The sequence below is a fragment of the Suncus etruscus genome, chromosome 5, assembly GCF_024139225.1.
Source record: "Suncus etruscus isolate mSunEtr1 chromosome 5, mSunEtr1.pri.cur, whole genome shotgun sequence".
NCBI classification, from domain to species: Eukaryota; Metazoa; Chordata; class Mammalia; order Eulipotyphla; family Soricidae; genus Suncus; species Suncus etruscus.
The window spans coordinates 116,161,250-116,176,390 of record NC_064852.1 but is presented as its reverse complement, the minus strand read 5'-3'; the positions used below and the strand labels follow the sequence as shown (position 1 = coordinate 116,176,390).

The following is a 15,141-nucleotide window of genomic DNA, read 5'->3' as shown; positions in this document are numbered from 1 at the left end:
TTCTTTTGGACACACAAGTCCCAGCTAAGCTCTACCTAGGTTTCCCTTTAAGCGCCCAGATGCAGCTGAGAGGATCTTAAAAGAGACCCAGGATGCAAGCTGAGAAGTTTTTTAAAGCTACCCAGGTGCAAGATAGAGCACCTTAGAGAAAATCCAGGATACAGGTTCTTAAAGGTCTTAAACAGGGGTCTCAAACTCGCGGCCCTCCGTACAACATTTTGTGGCCCGCGGCCGGCCTTCAAATAATCGCAATAAAAATCACATTAGTAAGAAAAAAATCTCATTAAACATTCGCATACCCCGAGCAGTTCCGTTCAGAGTATGCAAATGTTTAATGCGATTTTTTATTGCGAATATTCGGTAAGCGAAATCCCTTTGCCTCCTGCGGCCCCCAGGTAAACTGAGTTTGTGACCCCTGGTCTTAAAGGTTCTCTGGCAGCTCTGTGCCTCAACCCTCCGACTTTAAAGCCCCGGGTGGGAGGCGGGACTAAGAAGACGGAGAACCAATCAGAAAGCAAAGTCGACTACGGCGGCCGGCGGCGGCCAAGCTTGCTTCACGGGGGCCTCTGGCGGCGCGCGCCTAGGGCCGTGCTGCGCCTGCGCACTGTGCTGGTCTCCATGGCGGGGCCGCGGCGCCCAGACGAGGTTGAGTAGACTGGTTTTGAATTCTCTCCCCTCACGCCGCGCTGCTCCGTGCACTTCCGTCCTCGGCGGCGGACGGCGGGCCGGGGCGCCGGAGGTCGGGCCGGGCCGGGCCGGGCCGGGCTGTGCGCGCTGACGGGCCGGGCGCCGCGGGACCGGCCGGGCCCGGAGCTGCTGCGGGTCGCCGCCCCTCGGGGGCCCGGGCCCGGCGGCGCCTGTCGGGGTTCCCTGCCCGAGCCGGAGAAGGGGGACAAGGGGGAGGTTCTTTGGGCGCCCGCGGGGCAGCTGGCCAGGCCGGGGCCGGGTCCCCGACCCGCCGCCTTTTCGGGCCCATTTCCGAGGTGGTCCCCCCCCCCCCGCCCCAGGCGCCTGCGACTTTCCCGTCTGTGCTCGGCGTGAATCCAGGCCACAGTTTCATCGAGTCATTTTTTGGGGGGCCCTGCATTTCCTCGAGGGGAAGCGGGGCGTGCTTTTTCGTTGCCAGGGAGGACGGAGACTTGCAGAGGCCAGAGTCATGCTGTGGGTGCTCACTTGCAAAGCTCCCAGTGGCGAGATTTCGGGGACCCCCAGTTTAGGGAGATTTCAGGACCCCCATTTAGGGGGACTTAAGGAAACCCCAGTTTAGGGGGACTACTGGACCCCCGGTTTAGGGAGACTTAGGGAACCCCCAGATAGGGAGACTTCGGGATCCCAGTTTAGGGAGACTTCAGGACCCCCATTTAGGGGGACTTAAGAGAACCCCACTTTAGGGTCTGGCAACAGCAATATACGTTTCTATGAGCTGTATGGTCTGTGCAGGCTAAGAGGTCGTCTTAAAAAAATCCTCCCCAAAGTGTCCTTCATCTTTGCTTTCTTTGCGCAGTGTCTGGTTACCAGTCATGAGCTTGAGGGAAATAAAATTTCACTAATTTCCAAGAATTAAAAAAAAATCGCTTACAAATGTGCCACATCCGTGAAGTCTGTACCTGGTTTGAGAAATAAAAAGAGAAAGTTTGGGCCGGTGTGGTAGTACAGTGGTAGGGCTTTTGACTTGCACGGGGCTGACCCAGGACAAATGGGGGTTCGATTCCCGGCATCCCATATGGTCCTCTCAGTCGGGAGCGCCATCGGGTGTGGCCCCCCAAACCAAAACAACAACAACAAAAGAGAAAGTTTATCTCTGGAAATTCCTTGGACAATTTGGGCATGCAAATAGGATCGAGTTCTTTAGCCTGGCGAATCCTGGCAGCCATGAGCATTCTATGGCTTAGCTAGAAAGCATGAGCCACTTGGTTAATTGAGTCTTTGCTATTTAATTTATGTTTTTTGAATTTGGTAGAGGGAGGCAAATTTGTGTTATAGACATTTCATTCCTTGGGAATGATTTGACTTTTGAGTTCTAGGAGTTAAAAGGGCCTGAGTTGTATTGAACCTGAAAGAAGTCATGTTAGGTTCACAGGGTATTTTGTTTTGTTTTAATAACAGCATTGGTAAAAATGTCTTTGAAAGATGTGTAATCAACAATTCCCATTCCTGTGCTTCTCACGGACTCATATGTTGCCTAGAAACCCACAGCTTGAAAACGACATTAGAGTTGTTATATTTTTTGCTTTTGCAATGGCCTAGTATGATATTGTATCCAGACACTGCGTGCTCTTGGGTGTCCTAATTGTTTTGGATTTTTTTTTCTTTTGGTTTTTAGTCTGATTTCTAATGCACAGTGATCAGAAGTAACGTCTTGACTGCTTTGGCTTTCTTATTAATACAGACAATAAGAGCTACCTCAGTCATTATGAGGATTTCTGAAATAATTTGTAAAGCTCTTGAAGAGCAAAGTGATTTAAAAAACGGAGGTAGGTACAGACTAGAAATAGCTAGAACAGTGTCTAAAAGGAAAAAAAAAGTGAGAGAGAAGAAAAATGTCTGCCATAGAGGAAGGCAGGCGAGAGTTAGGGGGATGTTGGGAGGGAAACTGGTGACTTCGATGGCAGAATATTTGCATTGATGAATGGATGGGTGCTGGGCATTGTATGATTGAAATTTAATTATGAGGGGCCTGAGTGATAGCATAGCCTTAAGGCATTTGCTTTGCACACGGCCAACCCAGGACAGACCCCGGTTCAAATCTCAGCATCCCATATGATCCCCGAACTTGCCAGGAGCAACTTCTGAGCACAGAGCCAGAAGTAACCCCTGAGCACCGCTGGGTGTGACACAAAAACATAAACAAAACAAAATTCAATTATGAACCAAAGTTGTATCTTTATTTTCCTAGACATTTGAAAAGTCCTATTGATATATATTGGCAAACATTAACATATGAATACACACTATAATTTAAAAAACCAATTTAAAAATTTTATGAAATATGTGAACAAGGATTCTTCATTTAATTTGATACTTTCGATGCATGGTATTTTTGTATACAAAATAAGAGTAACATTATGTCATAATACCTACCATAAAAATGAGAAATGTGGGGCCATTGAGGTGGCGCTAGAGGTAAGGTGTCTGCCTTGCAAGCGCTAGCCAAGGAAGGACCACGGTTTGATCCCCCCGCGTCCCATATGGTCCCCCCACGCCAGGGGCAATTTCTGAGCGCTTAGCCAGGAGTAACCCCTGAGCATCAAACGGGTGTGGCCGGAAAAAAAAAACAAAAAAAAAACAAAAAAGAGAAATGTGTTTTTCATTTATATGTACATGTGTGCAATAATTTAATGTAGTACTACAATTATATACTTTAAGTAGATTTCAAGATCCTTTAAATTATGTAGCATTAATCAAGACACTTAAAATTGAAATAACTTTTTGGGGATTGGGTGCAAGGAATGGAACCCAGTGGTGCTCAGTGTATTCCTGGCTCTGAGCTCAAGGATCACTGCTGGAGGGGCTCAGAGCACTATATATGGTGCCAGGGATTGAGCTCAGCTCAGCTGTTTGCAAGGCAGGTATCTGCCCAACCCTGGTGAATTTTCTGGCTCTTAGAGGGGTTGCTCGTGGCAGTGTGGGCCGTTCATACTGTGTGGAGGACTGAAAGTGGGTGTGCTATTTCTCTGGCCTAAGAAATTGTTTTTAAAACAGTTTTAAGGTTTTTCTTAGCCTCCACATTCAGTGGTTTTCTTTAAACCTCCACATCCATGGATTGAGTGTTCTTGAAGATAATATAGATTCGAGGATCCCTACATCACATGGCCCCCTGAGCTACCTTGAAATAGCTCTGAAGGCTCCTAAGCATGGCTGGTGTGACCTAAGAGTACCCCAGTACTGCAGAGGCCAAGAAACACTGTCCTCAGGTCTAACATTCGGAAGAACAACTGACTGTAACAACTCCCTTAGCTGGAAGGCCCCTCAAAATTCATTTTTTCTCCTGAGGGAAAGAAGGGGTGTAGAGGATAGAAATATTTTCTGTTCTCTTTATCGATTTCCAAATCAAAAAATAAAAATAAATAAAAATGAAGAAAGTGTTCAAGTAAATTCCAGGATTTTATAGGTATAAGGAGAGGCGCCTTTATTTTGTAACTTCTGTAGCTTCCACAGGAAGCTGCGTTATTAGAGGCTCGAGCCATAGGACAGTGGGTATGGAGGGTGCCTACCTTGCACTTGGCTGACCTGGCCCCTGACCTGCAAAGAGTGATCTCTGACTGCAGCCAGGAGTAAGTCCTAAGCACTGCTGGGTGCAGCCTCAGAACAAAAACAGCTGTGTTTTTACTAAACGTTTTTATTGTGGAGAAAAATGTTAAATTGCTAGAAATATCTTTGTTGTGGAGGTAGTTGTAGAATGTGATGGTTGAAACAAACCTTATTCTAAATCTTAATTTTAGGTAAGGAAATCGATACAGATATTATTACTAACCTCTAGAACACACAGTTATTTGTTAAATCAATCCCAATATTTAGTTCTTATTAGCTAAGTCTGGACTCTACCAGGCTTATAAGACCATTCTATAATGAAAATTGCATATCAAAATTTGTGGTTTTATGTGTAGCAAAACGAATATGCACTGTATGCATTTTCATTACAGAAGAATTGCTGCTGTGAAGATATAACGATGGCCTTCACATAAATGAAACTTAAGAGTAACAAGATTTAGTGCCTCAGAAAGGAAAAATTTCAATGGACAAGAAGCCAATTCTGGAGGTAGTAAAATGCTTGAGACCTGGAATTTGAACTTGAGCTACTATCTAAAGGTAATAATTTATTTTGGTTGATTTAACGTAACAGGCCTCTAGAAGTTAACTTTTGTTGATATGTTAATAAGAAAGATTATACCTGGCAATAAATCTGGTTATGATTACTAATAAGATAATTTTTTGTGCTAATTCTTTTGTATTACTATCTTAAACCTTAAATGCTTTATTTAGCAGCTAATTAAAAAGTAGGGAAATATTTTTTTAAACTAATTTTACTTAGGTGGCATGATTTACAAAGTTCTTCACGATTGATCTTTAGGCATACAATGTTCCAACACCTCTTCCTTTACCAGTGCCCACTTCCTTCCACCAGTTTATCCTCTCAGTCCCAGCTGCAACACTGGTTTACAATACTTTTACTGATATGGTTCCATGAATACTGCTTTACCATCTTCCAGCACCTTAAAAAAGTGACCCCTTCCCTCCATCACTGTCACTGTTTTCCCTGCCAAGCCTCTCCCACCTCTGTGGGATGCTTCCTACTGAAGACCCGTTCTCATATTCTTCATGTATATTGCCTTTGGGCATTTGTTATTTTACTTTGTATCTTGGTATCTCATGTGTGAGAGATTATTATGTGTCTTGTCTGTGTTCCTTTGCCTAACTTCACTCAACATGATACTCTTCAGATCTAGCCAACTAAGTAGCAGAGTAGCTGGAACTTTTTTTCAGTGGCCAGATTTGAACTCTGGTCTTGTGTGTAATGCAATGTGCTTTGCTGCTGCTGAGCATCTGCCACATGCAAGGCAAACACCCTTCTTTGTGTGCTGTCCTGTTGGTAGAGGCCTTGGATGGTTCCTTATAGTGCCTTCTAATTAGATGGCTCTCAATTGGTTCCCTTGGTTTTTCTGTTAAAAAAGATGTTTCCCTCTCACCTCCTAAGATCTCTATCCAGAAATTACCTTGTGATACTCTGATTACTTCATAAAATCTGCATAATCTACCAGATCCTTGATCTCTGAATCCCAGCTATGTCATCTATATTTCAAAGGAAACCTTTTTGGGAACTTTAAAGAAAAAACCATTGGCGTTGTAAAATTATCTTGTTTGGAGTCTGTAATTGGTTCCTTGACTAATGTTTTTGGGTAAGGACACTCTGTTTTTAGACCATAAGTTTTTTTGTTTTTTGTTTTTTTTTTTTGGTTTTTGGGCCACACCCGGTGACGCTCAGGGGTTACTCCTGGCTATGCGCTCAGAAGTCGCTCCTGGCTTGGGGGACCATATGGGATGCCGGGGGATCGAACCGCGGTCCGTCCTAGGCTAGCGCAGGCAAGGCAGGCACCTTACCTCTAGCGCCACCGCCCGGCCCCAGAGCATAAGTTTTTTTCCTTTTCTTTTTTTCCTTTTGCTGCCGCCTATGCAAATTACTGCTATTTATTTAATTTTAGTTTTTCCCCTTACCTTTGCAGGGTGTCTAAGGATTTATTTCATTTCATACTATTACTTATTCTCCCATTGCATTTTAATTTTTTTGTTTGTCTGGTTTTTATGGGCCATACCTTTTGAAGCTTAAGGGTTACTCCTGCCAATGCGCTCAGAAATTGCCCCCTGGCTTGGGGAACCATATGGGATTCTGGGAGATAGAACTGCTATCTGTCCTAGGCTAGTACTTGCAAGGCAAACACCTTACTTTCTAGCACCACCGCTTCGGCCCCTATATTTTAATTTTTATAAAATTAAGTAGGGGGAGATGTTGGTAGAGACATTTGGATTGGTCCTGATACTGCCTTTTAATTAGATGTCTCAAAATTGGTTCCTTTGGTTTTCCTGTTAAAAAATTGTTTCCCCGGGCCCAGAGAGAGCACAGCGGCGTTGCAAGCAGCTGATCCAGGACCAAAGGTGGTTGGTTCAATCCCGGTGTCCCATATGGTCTCCCGTGCCTGCTAGGAGCTATTTCTGAGCAGACAGCCAGGAGTAACCCCTGAGTACCGCCGGGTGTGACCCAAAAACCAAAACAACAACAACAACAACAACAAAAATGTTTCCCCATTGCCTTCTCCTCTGGCTTTTTCCCTTCCCCTTGGGCGTGGGCTTTGTTTTTTTTCCAATAAAGGCTACTCAGGTGGCCTGGAGGGGCAGCTAACATCTTGGCTCATGGTTCCACATGGTGGAGTGACTGGCTTGTGGGTGAACAACTTGCGGTTGGTTTTCTGGCCTGCTATACCTTCCCATTATTATTTCTTGCTTTGGATTTGCTGCTGCACCTGCGTCTCTTGTCCTACCTGGACAGAGTGCATGGAAATCTCTCCCCTTTCTGGGGATTGTGGAATGCACAACCCACCATTCAACACTACTTCCCCCTGGCCTACCCAAGAAAATTTGATGTGACACAAGATACATAAAATAGGCATAAGTCAAGCATTTACTAATGATATGGGTTGTTGAGGCCATCAAAAATGGATTAATTATGAGCAGGGCAAGTATCTTACATGCTATATTGTTTTTCCAAATCCCATAAATTTATTTCAAAATGTTTTTGGGATTTCCACATTTTGTTATATGACCCTAACTAATATTTAAGATGATAGACTCAGCTTCTTTTCATCCTGCTATACTATAGCTCCAGCTATAAGTTCCTTTTTTGGGGGTGGCGTTTGGGCCACACCCAGTGGTGTTCAGGTTACTTCTGTGCTCAGAAATCACTCCTGGCAGGCTGGGTGGGGTGCATATAGGATGCCGGGGTTAAACCTGGGTTGTTCTGGGTCAATGGCCTGCAAGGCAAACACCCTAACCATTGTGCTCTGCTTCAGCCCCCAGCTATAAGTTCGTAATAAGACACTATACTTTTATATTATAAACCTTAAATAGTGTCACCATTAGCTTCATGTTTACTTCATTTCAATTTGGAGACATGTCATTCCTTGTAGACAACATTGAATCTAATAGTAATTGGTGAGAGAGAGAGAGACAGAGACAGACAGACAGACAGACAGAGACAGAGAGAAAGAGAGACAGAGAAAGAGAGAGAGAATAGCATGGAAAGAGAACTTGAAGGAGGAATGGAGGGAGAGAGACAGGGAGAAGAGAGGGGGAAGGAGGGAGTAAAGGAGAGGAAGAAGGGAGGGAGAAAAGGGGGAGAAGAGGGGGAGAGAAAGAAACAAATAGCAGGAGGTAAGGTGCCCTGAGCAACCCCTGAGCTGGGAATAGCTCGAAAGCAAAACAACAAAACAAAAAGACAAAAACAAAAAACTAATAGTAACTAGTATACTAACCCTGAGTTTCAAAAGCTCAGTACCTTTGCAAAACTATTATAAAGATACTCAATATCTTTGTTATATGGGTCTTCCCTATGCATTGTTAGTTGTTTAGCAGTTTGTGGAGCCTTTAGATACCAGTAGCACTCTTCCTCCCAGTGTGACAATAAAAAATGTCTATAACATGATTAGGGAGTATATGTGGAGATAGGCACAGTGGTGCTTGGGTTACTCCTGGCTCTGTGTTCAGGAATTACTCTTGGCTGTCTTGGGGACTATATGGGATGCTGGGGTTAGAACCAGGGTGCAAGGCAAACATCCTACTCTTTGTGCAGTGCTATAAATATAAATAAAATAAAAAATAATATAATAAAAATAATTATATGCATTAATTCTTCATAAAATGAAATTTTTTGCACTTATATGCATTTTAGACTATTTAATTACCTGTCACATAGCATAAATCTTCTGCGCTCAAGCAGTGCTCAGGAATCCAGGGGCCACTCCTGATGATATCAGCAAACACTGCTTCAGTGTTAGGGCTCTACAGTGCCTGGGACCACCGGACCACTTAGTGAACACCATAATGATGTTTGAGGGACCTTGTGGTACCTGCATTGCAACCACGGTCAGACATATACCAACTCTCATAGCATTAATTTTAATAACTCGATATACAAGGTAATTAAGAATAGGATGAGGAAACAACATATACTAATTTTTGCTATATTTTGAATTTGTTTTGATGCCTTGAATTTATTTATATATTTATTTGATATGTCATTGTTGAACTGAAATTATATTGGTTAACTGCATGAGGGGAAATGATAGAAATAAAAAAACAATAGAGGTGCCGAAGGGAGAGAACAGTGGTAGGGCATTTGCCTTGCACGCAGCTAATCCAGGACAGACGGCAGTTCAAATCCCGGCCTCCCCGTGCCTGCCAGGAGCAATTTCTGAGCGCAGAGCCAGGAGTAACCCTTGAGTGCCGCCCAATGTGACCCCAAAACAAAAATAATAGAAATGTTAAGTTCTTTGATCACATTTTTAAATTCTTTCAGCTATTAAAGAATAGAAGAAAATGGAATTGAACATGCCATCAGTATGGAACAGTCTGATTCTTTAATAGGCAACCATAATGATTCTGAAGATTCAAAAAGAGATTCTCAGGTATTTGTGGAGGGAATTCAGTGAGGAAAACAACATGCTATTTAAAGTCTTTTTTTGGGGGGTGTGGGGAGCATCCAGGCGTGCTCAGGGCATATTCTTGGATCTATGCTCAGGGATCACTTCCAGGCATTGCTTGGGAAACCATATGTGGTGTTGAGGACTGAAGCAGGGACAACACCTTAATTAACTGTTCAGTCTCTATTCAGTCCCTAGTCACTGCCTTTTTATGCTTAAGATGTATTGTTACATTTTGAGTATTCAAGAATTTTAACATTATATACATTTCCTATCATATATTTAATTTTGCAATATGGTGCTTTTCTGGATGTGCTCAGAATAATTTACATATAAAGAAAATGAAGTAACAATTATTTTAGATTGTATTCTCTTGGACAATTTTAATTTCCCTAAGTTCAAATAAAACATAATAAAAGATAACAATTTTACCTAAGAAATAAAATAATAAAAGATAACTAAAAATGCTTTTTACATATATTTTTCTCTGAGAATTGACAACTTTTACAGAAATGAATTAGGAGAAAAATAGCTTCTTAATTTTTATTATAAACTCAAAAATACTGTATATTAAAAAATAAAAATACTGTATATTTTACAAAATAGTGATTTTATATTTTACAAACATCTAGTGATTTTTTTTTTCCTTTGCCAAAGCATCTGACCTGTATGGACTCCAGTGAGCTTTCCTTTGATCATAATATTTCTTCTGAAGTTTTACCTACCAGTACTCATGAAGCAGAAGCAGACAGTTCACTCACATCACAGACTCTTTCTACAGAGCAGTTCCATCTCATCGACCAAAATGAGCAACCTATTCAGTATGAACTTCAGCCATTGGAGGATTCTGATGCCCCTTCGGTAAATTGATTTGAAGATGATGTTTCTGTGACATTATTTTTTTGCTCCCTGCTCCACCCCTCTGACATTTATTTTTAAGTTGTGTGAGGATTCTACTTTATTTGGTTTTGTTCAAGGCCTTTACTACTGGGTCTGCACTGAGGAATCATTCCAGGCAGTGCTCAGGGGACCATATTGTGCTGTATATTGAACCCAGTTAGGCATGTGCACTTCCCCTGTAATACTTCTCTAGGCCTGGAAGTTATTTAAGAATTTTAAAGACTTTCTTTTAGGACTTCAAATAGTACTTTTAAATATATATATATATATATATATATATATATATATATATATATATATATATATATATATATTTAGGGAACACCCAGATTGGCTTTATGCAAGAAAAACACCCTACCTGCTATCCTATGGCTCTGGCTGCCAGATAGTACTTTAAAACCAATACTTTATAGTTACTATATATCTTTTTTTAAATTTCTATTTATAAATATTAAATCAGGGGCCGGGGAGATAGCATGGAGGTAAGGCATTTGCCTTGCATGCAGAAGGATGGTGGCTCGAATCCCGGCATCGCATATGGTCCCCTGTGCTTGCCAGGGACAATTTCTGAGCCTGGAGCCAGTAGTAATCCCTGAGTACTGCCGGATGTGACCCAAAACCAAAAAAAAAAAAAGAGAGAGAAATATTAAATCAAGTATTTTTATTGTTGTAGGAAACTGCTTTGAGATCAATTGGGAACAAAATCTGCAATGAATGCTAACATGCTAGAATTTACATATGATTAATTTGTTTATGTTTACATTAGCTTGAACTCAGTTATTTGATAGAACTCAAAAATACTGCTATAACATCTATCAGTCCTACCCACTGTACTCTTCTGTTCCCAAGAGAAACGAATCTTAATGTTAATTCCTGGGAATTGCTAAATACCTAAAAAGCTACTGTATTTTCTGGCATACAAGACGACTTGAAACGAATTGGGGGTCGTCTTATACGCTGAGTATATCCCGACGTTTTGATATGCCCCTACACAAAAATCGTCTGGATATTGCCAAGAAACGAGTTTTCCAACTGGATCCTGCACCAATCACTGCAAGGCTGCTCGGACCGCCTCTCTAACTCAGCCAATCCAAGCAGGCTTTTTATGCATGCAAATTAGACAATGTTCTGTACCCGAATCTACACTGTCAAAAGCCTGCTCAGATTGGCCAGAGTCAGAGAGGAAGTCTATTACAGTATAACCTTTGAACCTTTGCTTGTTGTGATTGGCTCACTGTGGTACATGAGTACAGGAACACATGCAGCACAGGAACGTTCTGTCTGACACAACGAATATAGGCCTAAACCTATGTTTTAACTGTAAAATTAGGGGGTCGTCTTATACGCCGGAAAATACTGTACTTTGCTTTTTAAAAATTTTCTTTGGAGGGGCCACATCTGGCATTGCTCAGGGCATAATCCTGGTCTATGCTCAGTTTATCACTCCCGGTGGAACTCAGGGATCTTGTGGGTTGTCTAGGATTAAACCCTCTTTACTATCTCTCATGCTCAGGGGTTACTCCTGGCTCTGCACTCAGAAATCACTCCTGGCTGGAGGGACTATATGGAATGCTGGGGATCAAACCGAGGTGTCTTGGGTCAGCCGCGTTTAAGGCAAATGCCCTACTGCTGCACTATTGCTCTGGCCTAGCTTTCTTTTTACTTAAAAATGACCTGAAATTAATTAATATTAAAATTAGGAATGCAGGGGTTGGAGCAATAGCACAACAGTAGGGCCTTTGCCTTGCAAGCAGCTGACCCAGGATGGACATGAGTTTGATCCCTGGCATTCCATATGGTCCCTGAGCCAGGAGCGATTTCTGAGTGCAGAGCCAGGAGTAACCTTTTGAGCGTCACTGAGTGTGGCCCAAAAAGCAAAAGAAAAAAAAAAAGGAACACAGTACAGTACTGTTCATATTCTGATGTACTGTTTTAATTTTTATATAAGAAATGTGGTTTGGAATGATTAAGGAGAGTTATTAGAACGCAGGAAGACTGAGAATAGCAGACTTGTTTTGGGTTTTGTTTTAGGGCCACATCTGGTGGTGTCAGGGATCACTGCTGGCTCTACTCTTAAGAATCACTCTTGGGCCGGAGAGATAGCACGGGGGAAGGCATTTGCTTTGCATGTGGCCGACCTGGGAGGGACCTGGTTCAATTCTCGGCATTCCATATGGTCCCCCTACCTGCTAGGGCAATTTCTGAATGCAGAGCCAGAAATGACCACCTGAGCTCCACTGGGTGTGGCCCAGAAACCAATCAATCAATCAATCAATCAATCAATCAATAAAGTTTAAAATAAAAGGAATCACTCTTCCAGGGGTCTCAAACTCAATTTACCTGCGGGCCACAAAAGGCAAAGTCAGGGTGATCCTTGAGTGCAAAGTCAGTGGTAAGCCTTGAACATTGGGGGGTGTGACCCAAACAACTAAAACAAAACAAAGCAACAAAAGATTTCTCTAGGGCAGGGCCACAAAATGTTGTACGGAGGGCCGCAAATGGCCCACAGGCTGAGAGTTTGAGACCCCTGTGAGTCTTGACTGATTTTGGGGACCACGTGCCAGGGATTGAACCTGGGTCAGTGTGCAAGGCAAATGCACTACCCACTGTACTATTGCTTTGGTCCTAGATAGTGGATTTTTTTTTAATAGTTCAGAGATCTTTTATTTAAAAAAATATTCCTCTCGGGGCCGGGCGGTGGCGCTGGAGGTAAGGTGCCTGCCTTGCCTGCACTAACCTAGGACGGACCTCGGTTCGATCCCCTGGCGTCCCATATGGTCCCCCAAGCCAGGAGCGACTTCTGAGCGCATAGCCAGGAGTAACCCCTGAGCGTCACCGGGTGTGGCCCAAAAACCAAAAAAAAAAAAAAAAAAAAAAAATATTCCTCTCATGCTATGACTTCATAAGGAATAGGTTCCAGCTTCTCAGGCTCCTTTCCATTGGTTCTCACAAAGTGTGCTTCTCTGGGTGGAGCAGGCTGGCGCTTCAACTGAACCCAAGACCCTTTCTCTTTGGCTTCCTTCTTTTTCTGACCATTTTCCTTCACCCGCTTCAGGAAGCTGTCTCGACTTTTAGAGTGCTTAATATGCTCAATACGAACATTAATTCTCTTGGCAAGAATCTTGCCTTTTACTTGTTTATTTACAACAATGCCAACAGCATGCTGGGTAACATTGTAGACTCTTCCAAATTTTCCATGGTAACATTTGTGGGCATTCCTTTTTGAACTGTGCCCATTCCCTTTACATCTGTTTACCTTTCTTGTAAATCCGCATGTAGGTGGCCAAAGGAACAACTCCATGTTTTCTAAAGGGCCTAGAAAACATATAGCGGGTGCCCCTCCTCTTTCCCTTTGTGTTGATCATGACTCTGATTTACTGGAAAAAACTGGAAGATGGCGGTTCCGGCCGAAAGCTAGATAGTAGATTTTTTTTGTTTTGTTTTGTTTTGTTTTTGGGTCACACCCGGCAGTGCTCAGTACTCCTGGCTCCACGCTCAGAAATCGCTACTGGCAGGACCATATGGGATGCCAGGATTCAAACCAATGACCTCCAGGGTTACTCCTGGCTCCAGGCTCAAAAATTGCTACTGGCAGGACCACATGGGACTCTGGGATTCGAACCAATGACCTCCTGCATGAAAGGCAAACACCTTACCTCCATGCTATCTCTCTAGAATAGTAGATTTTAAGTAAAATTGTCAGTAGCATAGATGTAGGTAATAAATTTGAATGGGGTCCAAAAAGTTTGTAAATATAGAGTGAACTTCATTTAAAATATTTTTAGGACTGGATAGATATGGTTCTTGCTTTGCATGTAACTGACCTGTATTAGATCCCTGGCACCCTATATGACCCCTGATACTGACAGGAGTGAACCCTGAGCATTGCTGGGTGTGTTCCCAAACCCCAAACCATATGTGTGTGTGTGTGTGTGTGTGTGTGTGTGTGTGTGTGTGTACATACATGCATGTATATATATATATATATATATATATACTTATATACATATATATTTAAATGATCAGCTAAATGGTTTTCTTCAGGGCCGGAGAGATAGCACAGCAGTAGGGCATTTGCCTTGTATGCGGCTGACACGGAATGGACCCTGGTTCGATCCTCGGTATCCCATATGCCTGCCAGGAGGTATTTCTGAGCACAGAGCCAAGAATAACTCCTGAGCATCACCAGATGTGGCCCAAAAACAAACAAACAAACAAACAAAATACTATAAAAAGGTTTTCTTCAAATTCAGTGACCTTTTTAGCTAACATTTCTCTAAATTTGAGACAATAGATTTAGTTGTTAAACAGGGAAAAAAAGTAAACATTTGATTTTCTCCTTGTTTTTGCTTTTAGGGACCTCATGGAAAAATATACACTTTTCTGAGATATAAAAATAAGTCCCATTTAATTAAACATGGTACTGTTTTTAAACTCACTGAAATGATTTAAAATATTAGACAAATGGGGCCCGGAGAGATAGCACAGCGGCGTTTGCCTTGCAAGCAGCCGATCCAGGACCAAAGGTGGTTGGTTCGAATCCCCATGTCCCATATGGTCCCCCGTGCCTGCCAGGAGTTACTTCTGAGCAGACAGCCAGGAGTAACCCTGAGCACTGCCGGGTGTGGCCCAAAAACCAAAAAAAAAAAAAAAAAAAAAAATTAGACAAATGGCTATTGCATAAATAGATCAAACATGTGGAAAATAAAATGGGTAGATATAAAGGATATAAAATGTAATCAGAGCTTTGTTTAAATTATTATATACTTAAGTAAGATCATAGGTGACTAGGGTCATAGAACGTAAGGTCAAACTGCCTCTTTTGTAGCCTATCATTTTTTTGTTTTGTTTTGTTTCTTGGGGGGGAGGTCACACCTAACAGTGCTCAGGGTTGACTCCTGGCTCTGTATTCAAGGGTCATTCTTGGTGGTGCTTAGGGACTATATAGGTGAGCCACATGCAAGGCAAGGGCCGTACCTGCTGTGCTATTGCTCCGGCCCCTATGTATGCCCTGTCTTTAAATAACAATTGTGAGATGTTGAGAATTTTT

At 42.5% G+C, this 15,141-nt stretch overlaps 1 protein-coding gene and 1 pseudogene across 1 annotated transcript in view; one reads left to right on the top strand and one right to left on the bottom strand.

Moving 5' to 3' along the window:
- Positions 1–2,331: 2,331 nt before the first annotated feature.
- Positions 2,332–15,141, top strand: part of CARF (calcium responsive transcription factor) — a 51,973-nt gene continuing 39,163 nt past the window's right edge. The window contains exons 1-4 of the mRNA XM_049773198.1: positions 2,332–2,474; positions 4,644–4,809; positions 9,068–9,176; positions 9,849–10,052. Coding sequence (XP_049629155.1) covers positions 9,111–9,176; positions 9,849–10,052 — 270 coding nt within the window. The 5' untranslated portion in view covers positions 2,332–2,474; positions 4,644–4,809; positions 9,068–9,110. The remainder of the gene's footprint in view (positions 2,475–4,643; positions 4,810–9,067; positions 9,177–9,848; positions 10,053–15,141) is intronic.
- On the bottom strand, positions 12,979–13,456 carry LOC126008981 (60S ribosomal protein L21-like; annotated as a pseudogene).